This window comes from Cygnus atratus, chromosome 6 (assembly GCF_013377495.2).
Source record: "Cygnus atratus isolate AKBS03 ecotype Queensland, Australia chromosome 6, CAtr_DNAZoo_HiC_assembly, whole genome shotgun sequence".
Taxonomy (NCBI): domain Eukaryota; kingdom Metazoa; phylum Chordata; class Aves; order Anseriformes; family Anatidae; genus Cygnus; species Cygnus atratus.
The window spans coordinates 30,093,949-30,104,301 of record NC_066367.1 but is presented as its reverse complement, the minus strand read 5'-3'; the positions used below and the strand labels follow the sequence as shown (position 1 = coordinate 30,104,301).

The following is a 10,353-nucleotide window of genomic DNA, read 5'->3' as shown; positions in this document are numbered from 1 at the left end:
GGATGCTTCAGGGGTGCCCCCCCCCCCCCCATGGGTGCCCCCCCCATAGCCTCCCTGAGCCCACACAGGGCTGCAAACCCACTGGGGGGTCTCCTCATCGCGGGGGACCCTCGGCGTACCCTAAGCCCCCCAAATGTGGGGGGGGGGGGGCATGTGGGATGGGGAAGAAGGGTGTCCCTCACGTGCCCCATGGTGCGCAGAGGGTTGGGGGGGTAAGCAGGGCGCAGCCTTCCCCCCCCCCCCCCCCGGCAGCAGGGAGGTGACATCACTGCTGGCTGCTCTGTCCCCCACCCCCATTTAATTAGCAGATGGCCCCCGGCCCCCCCGGCCAGGCAGCGCCAGGCCTGTGCGGGGCCATTAGCGTTATTGGCTGCGCTGAGCGCGGGCCAGGCCTCGCTAATTGAATTGCACCCGCGCCAAGGGCGGGCAGGCGGCCACCCCCCCCCCTGAGCCCCCCCCCCCCCCAGCACCCCCTCCTTCAGCTGGGGCAGGGACACAGGGACACAGCTGCCGGGTGGCACCCCCAGGGGACAGGGATGCTGTGGGGAGGGGGACACGGGTGTGAGCACAGCACACACACACGTGTGCACACACGTGGCCCCCCCCCCCGCCCCCCCCAGCACACTAGTTTAGGGCTCGGTGGTTACAGGGCCGCCCCGCTGCAGGGTGATGCGGGGTGGTGGGGACTGGGCGGGGGGGGGGGGGGGGGGCACTGCCCCGTGCCGGGGGGGCATCCCACATCCCGGCACCCCGAGGTGGGGACGGGCAGGCCCCGCTCGGCACCGCACTTCCTGCTTTCGCTTTGGTGCCGAGCGAGGCCCGGGCTGGGGGTGGCGGTGCCCCCGGCCCCCCCGGTGGCACAGGTAGGGGCAGGGGGTGATGGGGGGGTGGGGGCAGGATGTGGGGGGCATCCACCCGGGGAGCGGGATGGCAGCGAGTCCCCGGGTCCTGCACTGATAGCGAGGGGGGGGGGGGGCACGGCCGGGGTGCACGAGGAGGTGCTTGCACCTCAGCTCTGGGCACTGCACCGAGGGGGGTGTACCCTGGGGGGGGGGCTATGGGCCTTGCTGGGGAGGGCTCCTCCTCCTGGGGGGGTCTCTGTGCTTAGGGGATGTTCTCCCTGGGGCCGTTGTGCATGGGGGGGGGCTCTGTCCCTTAAGGATGTTGCTTCCCCTGTGGCTGCTCCTAGCTGGACCCGCTCCCCAAAATCTGGGGGCGGTCTCTCAAAGCACCCCCAAATGGGGTGCCCACCCTTTGGAGGGTGTTGGGGTGCCCCCAGGCCTGGCACGGTGCTCCCCCCCCCTGCAGAAGACCATCCAGGAGGGCCTGGCTGCCCCCACAAAGCCGGCACCCCCAGCGCCGGGAGCTGGCTGCCGGGGGGCAGAGCTGTGGGGCTCGGTGCGGGGCGCGAGGCGGGGGGGGGGGGGGGGGGGGGGACAAGGCCACCCCCATCCCGTGCACTTCCTCCTGGCCGAGGTACAAAAGGAGAAGGAGCGGGGCGCGGCGTGGGCGCGGGGAGCAGCGAGCAGCCGGCGGCACCCCAGGGCACCCCACGGCTGCAGGTAAGGGGCAGCTCCGCCGGGGGAAACTGAGGCACGGGCAGGGTGGGCAGGGAGGGACCGGGACGTCCAAGGGCACCCAAGGGCGCCCAAGGGCACGGGGACAGGAGGCCAGGTGTCCCGCTGTCCCCACCAAGCCCCGTGGACAGCCACCGCCGGCAGTGACAAACCCCCGAGGTGCCACCCCTATGGGCACCGTCCCTCGCCCTGTCCCCAGGGTGCCACCCTGTGCCCCCCGGCCCCCAGCCCCGTGCCCACAACACCCCCAAACCCCGTGGCGCTCCCGTGGGCAGCGTGCTGTGCCGGGGGGCTCTGCCAGGCAGGGGGCTCGTTTTTGGGGTCTGCATGTTGGGGGGTCTCCCCCTTTCCTACCCCCACCCCCCCCACCCCCCCGCCGGGAGCCCCCCGCGCTGTTCACGGTGCGAGCAAGGGAAGCGAGAGCAGAAGCAAAGGCAGCGCTTCCCCTGCGCCAAACCCACATCCTGAATCCTGGGGGACGGGGACAGGGACGGGGACGGGGACAGGCGGGGTGGCTCGGTGCCAGCAGCACCCTGAGGAACGGGGCAGCGGCTGGGCGAGCTGGGCAGAGCCTAAGGTTTTGGCTTCTCTGGGACATGGCACATGGACAACCAAGGGGGCATGGGGTGGGGCAGCACTGCCCACCCCATACCCCAGTTAATGGAGGGGGGGGGGGGGCCCCCCTTCTTACCCTGAGAGAAGGCAGCCCCATGGTAGAGCTGGGGGGATTACAACCCCCGCCTGTGGGGCAGGGAGAGGCCAGGCCGCAGTTTGGTGTGCAGCACCCCTCACGGGCACCCCTGCCTTTGCAGAGCCCCCCCCGGGCTGGGGGACGGAGCCATGGCAGGGGACGGGGAGCTCAGCCGCGTCATCAGGGACCTGCAGAGTAAGTGTGCCAGCGCGGCCCCTGCCCGCGTGTCCCCCCGGGCACCCTCGCCTCCCGCCACCGCGCAGCCACCAGGTCCCCGCTGGCGCCCCGCCACGGCTCCCCCGCACCCCCAGCACCATCCCCGCCACCGCTGCCCGCTCCAGCCCTCCCCGCTGCCCTGGGGGACCGGCGGTGCCCGGCGGGTACCCGTGCCCCCCTCCGCGTCCCTCCCCAGGTTCCTCTTTCACCTGCGGGCAGAAATCCCCGGGGCTTGGAGCCGGGAGCCGCGGGGTTGGGCAGGGTGCCTGGGCAGGGTGCCCGGGCAGGGCCGTGCCAGCTCATCCTCGGCGCCCCCGCAGAGACCATCGGCGAGCTGAACCGCGGCTACCGGGAGCAGAACCTGCCGGTGACGGACGGCAGCCGGGAGCTGCACAGCCTCTGCGCCCAGCTGGAGTTCCTCCTGCAGGTACCCCCCGCGCCCCGGCGCTGCGGTTTTCCCTGGGGTGAGGCAGGGGACCCCCTGTGCCAGGTGGTTTTTTGGTTTTTTTGGGGGGGGGGGACTCCAGATGGCATCGTCTGCCCGTGAGCATCCCCAGCCGTGCAGGTGGGCACCCAAACTGGGCTCGCCTGCATCCGCACGTGGACCATTTGTGCGTGCAACAAGAGGGAAACTGAGGCACAGAGCCCGTGACCAGGGCTGTCCCCAGCCAGGGGATGCCGGGAGGAGCCATGCAGGGTCCCCACTGGGGGAGCCGGCTGGATACCATGGGGGACAGCTTGGGGGGGACACGAGGACCCCCCAAACCGAGCCCGTGTCTCTGCCAGTTTGACCTCAAGGAGAAGAAGAGCTTCTTCGGGCAGCGCAAGGACTATTGGGACTTCTTGTGCCAGGGCCTGGCGCGGCGCCGGCAGGAGCACGAGGGCGTTCGCTTCGTCACCTCGCTGGACAAGGTGGGCACGGGCCACCCGGGGGGGCTCACGGGGCACCCACGTGTGCACGCTTGTGTGTGCACACCCACTCCAGGCACGGGCACTCGTGTACTTGTGCTTGATTTTCTCCCCTCTCATAAGTGTCCCCGATGCTCCTTGGGCTCCCCGCTGCCCCCCAAGCCCCCAGAGCTGGCCTTGGAGCCCCCCCTGCATGGGCTGGGGTCGGGGGGAGCGGGGTGGCGGGGGCTGGCGTGGCAGGGCTGGCTAACCCTCGCTCCCCCCCCCCCCAGCTGAAGACCCCCGTGGGTAGGGGCCGGGCCTTCCTGCGCTACTGCCTGGTGCACCGGCAGCTGGCAGAGTCCCTGCAGCTCTGCCTGCTCGACCCCGAGAGCCTCAGGTGAGAGCACGGGGGGGGCTTGTGCCGCTGGGGGGGTGACAGCAAGGGGCAGCTCCCTGCTCTGCATGGCTGCAGAGGGTGTGCGAGCCTGTTGTGTGGTTGCAGCGAGTGGTACTACGCCCGCAGCCCCTTCCTGAGCCCCCAGCGCCGGGCGGAGATCCTGGGCAGCCTGTACGAGCTGGACGGCGTCACCTTCCAGCTGGCCCTGCGCAGGGCTGACCTGGACACCGCCTGGCCCATGTTCTCTGAGTGAGCACGGGGACACGGGGGGGGGGGGGGTGGGGGGGACACCCGAGGCTCACCGTCACAGGCATCCCCTCCCTGCCCCGATCCAGGTCCCCCTCTGCGCGCTGCCCCGCGCACAGATGCGCACAGCCGTGCCCTCAGGCACGTGTGCACAAACACGCCGCGTGCCTGCACACGCGTGCCCGCGCCCATCTGCCAAACCCCTGAGCAGACACGGGTCTGCTGCAACACGCACGGGCACCGGGACAGCCAAGACACCGGGACGCACACGTGTGCGCGCACCCTTGCACGGGGACGCTCGTGGATACAGGCACGCACCCCCCCCTGCTCTGCCGCGCGCACAGGCGGGAGCACACCTGCGGTCCCCAAACCCCCCGGCCACCTTCATGGGGGTGTCCCAGTGCCACACGCTCTGTGGCACCCAGGCTGGTCCCCCGGCACCGCGTGCTACCCAGTGTCACCAGCCCATCCGTCCCCAAGCCCCGCTCAGCCCCGATGCCCTCTCCACCAGCGCTGCGCCCAGGGTGCCCTATGGGGAGTGTGGCTCATGGGGGGGGACCCGGTGGCCTCGGTGGCCCTGAGCCCCGTGTCCCCTCCAGGACACTGGTGCGCCCCAGCATGGCAAAGACGGCCCCACAGCCAGGCGATACCGGCCCGGGGGCACACGGGTGTGCCGATGACACCTCGCAGCCCATCGCAGCACCCCGTAGGGCACCAGCCCAGCCGAGCCCACCCGCCTCGGCTTCCCCACGAGCGGGGGGTGAGGAGGAGGAGGAGGACGTGGAGGGAGAGGAGGACGTGGAGGGGGAGGAGGACGTGGAGGGGGAGCTGGATATGGAGGAGGATGAAAAGGAAGACCACGACGATGAGAAGGAGGAGGACGAAAAGGGGGAGGAAGAGGATGAAAAGGAGGAGGAAGAGGATGAAAATGAGGAAGAAGAGGACATCCCCAGCACCATGGAGGTCCCCCAGCCTGGTACCAATGGTGACCCCATCCCATCACCACCGCCCGGCACGGGGCTCATGGCCGGCGCCCCGCCAGGGACGGAGGCATCGCTGCTGGTGTCCCGGCTGCGTGCCGAGCTGTGCCGGCAGGAGGAGGCGGCGCGGGTGCTGGCGGCCCGGCTGGCGCGGGAGGAGCGGCGGCACCGGCAGCGGGAGGAGAGCAGCGCCCGGCAGGCCCGGCTGCGGGAGCGCGAGGCCGAGGCGCTGCGGGAGACCAACGTCTTCCTCAGCCGGGCGCTGGCCGAGGCGGGGGGCCCGCAGGCGCTGGCACGGGCGCAGGAGGAGGCCCGGAGGTGGCGGGAGGTGGCGGAGGAGCAGGGCGCCCGCCTGGCCGAGGCGCTGGGGGAGGCGGCGGCGTTGGCCTCGCGCCTGCAGGACTGCCAGGCCATGCTGGAGGCGGGGGGACGGACAGACGCCCCGAAGGATGCGGGCACCCCAGCCGAGGTGGCCGCGCTCGAGGAGGTGCTGCGGCGGGCGCTGGAGCTCGCCCGCGGTCCCCAGGACCCCACGATGGACGGCCAGGGAGAGGGGGACCCCGGCACGGCCGCTGACGTGGCGATGGTACGGGCAAGCTGGGGGTGCCCCGCTGTGGGGTGGGGGGCCGGGGGGGGGTCAGGGCTGAGCCCCGCTTGTCCCGCAGCGCCTGGCAGCCCTGGCCACGGCGGCGCAGGAGGAGGCTCGGCAGAGCCAGCGGCAGCTCCAGGCCCAGCGGGAGGAGGTGGCACAGCTGCAGGAGCAGCTCAGCAGGTGGGGAGGGGACACGCCGTGGGGGCCCCCGGCCCTACAAGTACACGGGCACGCGGGAGGGGTGACCCCTGGTGCCCCACTGCAGATCTGGGGAGCAGAGCCTGGGGAAGGGCAGGGAGAGGGGGATTTGGGGAGGGAGGGTAGAATCTGTCTGGGGATCGATGGGGAGGTGGAGGGACGGACGGTGGATGGGTGGGGTGATGGAGGAACGGACTTGGGGTGGGGGAGGTAAGGATGGATGTGGGGTGAGAGAGGGACGGGTGGGGGGCTGGAGGGATGGATTTGGGGTGATCGGATGGATGGGCGGGCAGAGGGACGGAGGGATGGGAGTGGGGAGGGACGGACGGGCATCTCGACGCGTGGACGTGATGACCTTGTGGATGGCGAGGCAGCCGTGGGGACGGGGAGCTGGCTGGCTTTGGGAAGGGACGGGGAGACGGCCACCCGGGGACGGGAGGGCCTTCTCCCCACGGCCACCCCGGGGCTGGGCTCAGAGGCGCCGTGCCTGCCCCGTGCCAGGGCCCGGCAGGACGGGGAGCGCTGGGCAGCGGCCCTGCAGCGGGCGCAGCGGGAGGCGCTGGAGCGGGAGGCCACGCGCGGCGCGGAGCAGGCGCGGCAGCAGGAGCTCATCCGCGACATGAAGGGGCGGCTGCTGGAGCTGCTGCGGTGAGACACGGGGCCCGCAGCCCTCGCCCTCACGGACGCACAAATGCTCCCAAATCCCTTTGCCCAGAGGAGGGCACCAGAGCCCAGGGAAACCCCACTCGCCACCTTGGGGTGCCCGTCTCTTGTGCCTCCCTTGGGTGCCCGTCTTGGGTGCCCATTTTGGGTGCCCGCCTTGGGTCTCCCACACCCGCCCACGCCCTCGGACCCCCACCCCACAGTGCGGGGACAGCAGCAGCGACGCTGTCACACGTGGGTTATGGCGCAAACCTGGGCACAGCCCGGGCACGACAGCTGCGGAGGGGCTGTCGCACGGACCCCGTCAGGCGCACGGGCACACGCACGCACACACGACCTGCCCGTGGCGGCCCTGTGCCCCGCCGGGGGTGACGTGTCCCCTCCCCGTGTCCCAACCCCGCAGGGAGAAGGACGCCCTGTGGCAGAAGACGGAGGGCATCGATGCTCCAGCACCCAGCCCGGCGCCCCGCGATGCAGGTCTGTGCGCCCGCTGCCACAAGGATTTCCGCCTCCTGTCCCGGAGATACTGCTGCAGGTGGGCTCCCGGGGACACCGGGGGGACGTGGGGACACCGCGCCAGGGTGGCACGGCCCTCACCGCACACCCACCTCTTGGCAGGCTGTGCCAGGGCAAGGTGTGCCACGCGTGCTCCGTGGACGTGGGCAAGCAGGGGCGGTGCTGCCTGCTCTGCTACCAGCAGAGGCACCCGGCGGCTACGTGAGTGCCGAGGGGGTCTGTCCTGAGGGGGTCTGTCCTGCTGCGCCTGGGGCACGGGGCCTGCGGGCAGGTCCTGGCACCCCAGGTGTTGGGGCTGAGATGTTCTCCGCACGGCCGGCCCGTGGAGAGGGAAACAACCCAGTCCTGCCATCCCAGCGCCTCCAGTGTCGTCTGTCCGTCGTCAGCCCGGCCGGGTGTGGGCGGGGGGATGATGGCACGGGGGTGTCTGAGCCCTCCCCGGGGGGACTGTCCTTTAGTGGGGTGTCCCAGCTGAGGCCCGATGCAGGGGGGAGAGGGCTCTTAGCCAACAGCCCCGGTTTCCTGCCGGGCTGCAAGGCGCCGCTTGGGCAAGAGCTTTCCCAGACACAAAGGTGATGGGCTGGCCCTGCCGAGCTGCCCCGCTGCCCCTGCCAGCCCCGAATCCCCCGGACTCCCCGCCTGAGTGCAGGGGACCCCCGTGCCCTGTCCCCAGCCATCCCCCCATCCTGCACACCCGCTGATGCCCCCAGGAATAAGGGCCCCTAGGATTAAGGACCCCCAGGAGCTTGGAGCAGGGGTGACAGAGGAACAATGTGGGACCCTCCTGGAGAGACCCTGGGGCAGGCACCGTGATGCTGGGCCCAACCAGGGTGGCAGGCGGGACCCCAGCAGGGTCACAGCCCCCTCCTCGCTCCGGTGCCAGCCCCGGTTGCCCAAGCTGCGGCGGAAACGCTCCCTCCACCCCGTGTAGGTTGTGTAAGGCCAGGTTCCCGGCTCCTTGCACAACGATGGGCCGGCACCGCAGCACTGGGGGGACACGGGGTGGGAGCCCCAGGAGCTGCCACCCTCAGGGGGAGCAGGGGGGACAGGGCAGGCTCGGTGTCACCAAGCGCGGGGACGGGCCACAGAGGGATCCTGCAGTGATTTGCTTCGGTTGCGCTCAGACAGGCGGCGGGGAGGGAGCGGCGGGGCTTTGTCCCCAGCCCTGGGACAGAGGCGACACGGAGACCCCGAGCTGGGCAAGGGCCAGGGCCTGTCTCGGCGGCTGCACGGAGCGAGACCAGGTTTTGGGTCCCCTCTGGGGACGTGCGGGACGCAAACCTTCCGCAACAGCCTCTTGGGTAACGGCGCTTTCCTGCACCCGCTGTCCCCAGGAAGCGCCCTGGATGCGCGGCACGGCGGGGACGTGCCCCGGCCCCCTCCCGCCACCCCCCCGGCCAACAGGAGCCACACACGGGTGACAGACCCGCCACCTCCTTTATTGCTGGGCGGCCAGCGGCCACCGCTGTCACACGGGGGCCACGGGTTCCCCAAAGTCCCAGGCTCCATCCCGGCGTGCGGGGAGGGCGGGCAGCGCCTGGGGTCCCCCCATGCTGATGTGCGGTGGCCTCACGCCTCACCACGGCGTCACAGTGCCACCAGGGCTCAGAGTCACCCCCCCCCGTGACCCTCCCAGCTGCACAGCACCGCACACACGGGTGGCCACACGCAAGCCCCGCCACCGGCAGCCCCCGGTGACGGCCACCCGGGTGCCCTGGGGGGGCCGTGCCCGCTTCCCGAGGCTGCGTTTCGGGGCGCCGGGTGAGGATGCTGGGGTGCTCGGGGTGCCTGCATCAGGCCTGGGGGATCCGCGGGGCTCAGAGGGTGGTGGAGGTGTTGCCGGAGGTGGAGGCGTACGAGGCGCGGCCGTAGCGGGCCACGGCGTCCTTGCTGATGAGGCCGCGCTGCGCCAGGATCTTGAGGAAGCTGTTGCGGAACTTCTGCCCGATGAAGGCGTAGATGATGGGGTTGAGGCAGCTGTGGGCGAAGCCCAGCACCTGCGTGACGGAGAGGGCCGTGTCGATGTGGTTCCTGCGCTCGCAGGTCTCGGCGATGGCCCGCGTCCTCATGAGGGTGTCGCTCACCAGCGTGATGTTGTAGGGCAGCCAGCAGACGAGGAAGACCAGCACCACGGCCAGGATGACCTTCATGGCCCGCTGCCTCTGGGCGTTCTTGGTCTGCAGGAGGGTGTGCACGGTGACGCCGTAGCAGAAGAGCATGACCAGGAGGGGCAGGGCGAAGCCGAAGGTCTGCGGCAGCACCCGCAGCACCACGCGCCACTTGGCCGTGTCCTCGCCGCGGATGCGCTCGTAGCACACGGTGCCGTTGCTGGGCGAGACGAAGGCCTCGCGGAAGAGCAGCACGGGCAGGGAGAGCAGCACGGAGAAGACCCAGATGCCCAGGCAGACGAACTTCACCCAGTGCCTCTTCTCGGTGGCGGCGCGGGTGGCGTAGACGATGGCCAGGTAGCGGTCCACGCTGATGCAGGCCAGCAGCAGGATGCCGCTGTAGAAGTTGGCCTCCTGCAGCACCGAGATGGCCTTGCACATCACCGTGCCGAAAACCCACTCGTGGGCCCGGTAGGCGGCCCAGAGGGGCAGGGTGAGGGCGAAGAGCAGGTCGGCCACGGCCAGGTTGAGCAGGTAGACGTCGGTGACGGAGCGGTTCGTGTGGCTGGAGGTGACCACCAGCACCACCAGCCCGTTGCCCACCACGCTGAGGATGAAGACGAGGCAGTAGATGAAGACCACCAGGTACTTGTTGAGGACGGAGCCGTCGGGCCGGCACGGGGACGAGGAGATGGCGGCGTCGGGCAGGGCCGTGCTGTAGTCATAGGTGTAGTTGTAGAGTAAATCCGAGAGGTCCCCGTTGAAGGAGATGGTGTCCATCCTGCCTGTGAGGCACAGAGCACCATCAGCATGGCAGGGAGCGCGGCGTGGGCCAGCAGCACCTCCGGGACCTCCATCCCTGGGGGTCCCCCTGGCCAGCAGGCAGCCCCCACCGCCTCTCTGTGCCCCCACGTCCCCTCTGTGCCAGGCACAGGGCGCCTGGCCGCTGTCCCTAACGTGCCCCCCCCTGGCACAACCCCCCCCTGTCTGCCCCACCTCATCCCAGCCCTGCCCCTCCGTGTCCCCTCCGCGTCCATCCCCCAAGGAGGAGGGGGGTCCCTGGCCACTTCTTCTCAGGGGACACCCGGCCCCTCCAGCATCCCCGAGACCCCGGTTTTGGGGGCGTCCTCGGAGCTGTTTGGGGACCCCGGGGCACCCCCGGCTCCCCCATCCATCCCCTGAGCATCGGGCGGGTTTGGTGGTGGTTTCACCCCCTTCTCCCCACCGGTCCTGTCCCCGTGAGAGGTTTCACCCCCCGGACGGAAAGATGTGTCACCC

The 10,353-nt window shown here is 71.0% G+C and overlaps 2 protein-coding genes across 2 annotated transcripts; one reads left to right on the top strand and one right to left on the bottom strand.

Annotated features, from left to right (window-relative positions):
- Window positions 1-792: 792 nt before the first annotated feature.
- On the top strand, window positions 793-7,286 carry RUFY4 (RUN and FYVE domain containing 4). Its single transcript, XM_035536999.2, has 12 exons — window positions 793-863; window positions 1,477-1,562; window positions 2,390-2,463; window positions 2,805-2,911; window positions 3,271-3,396; window positions 3,666-3,772; window positions 3,878-4,021; window positions 4,618-5,584; window positions 5,664-5,770; window positions 6,290-6,436; window positions 6,855-6,986; window positions 7,070-7,286. The coding sequence occupies exons 3-12, from the start codon at window positions 2,418-2,420 to the stop codon at window positions 7,170-7,172; spliced, it is 1,986 nt and encodes a 661-aa protein (XP_035392892.1). The 5' UTR covers window positions 793-863; window positions 1,477-1,562; window positions 2,390-2,417; the 3' UTR covers window positions 7,173-7,286.
- A 1,099-nt stretch (window positions 7,287-8,385) lies between these two features.
- On the bottom strand, window positions 8,386-9,855 carry LOC118259520 (C-X-C chemokine receptor type 2-like). Its single transcript, XM_035569133.2, has one exon. The coding sequence runs from the start codon at window positions 9,853-9,855 to the stop codon at window positions 8,785-8,787; it is 1,071 nt and encodes a 356-aa protein (XP_035425026.1). The 3' UTR covers window positions 8,386-8,784.
- Window positions 9,856-10,353: the final 498 nt, after the last annotated feature.

Coding starts and splice junctions, on each gene's coding strand:
- RUFY4 (XM_035536999.2), top strand. CDS start 2,418: ATGGCAGGGGACGGGGAGCTCAGCCGCGTCATCAGGGACCTGCAGA. Junction 4,022..4,617: donor GCCTGGCCCATGTTCTCTGA/GTGAGCACGGGG, acceptor TGTCCCCTCCAG/GACACTGGTGCGCCCCAGCA. Junction 5,585..5,663: donor CGGCCGCTGACGTGGCGATG/GTACGGGCAAGC, acceptor CTTGTCCCGCAG/CGCCTGGCAGCCCTGGCCAC.
- LOC118259520 (XM_035569133.2), bottom strand. CDS start 9,855: ATGGACACCATCTCCTTCAACGGGGACCTCTCGGATTTACTCTACAAC.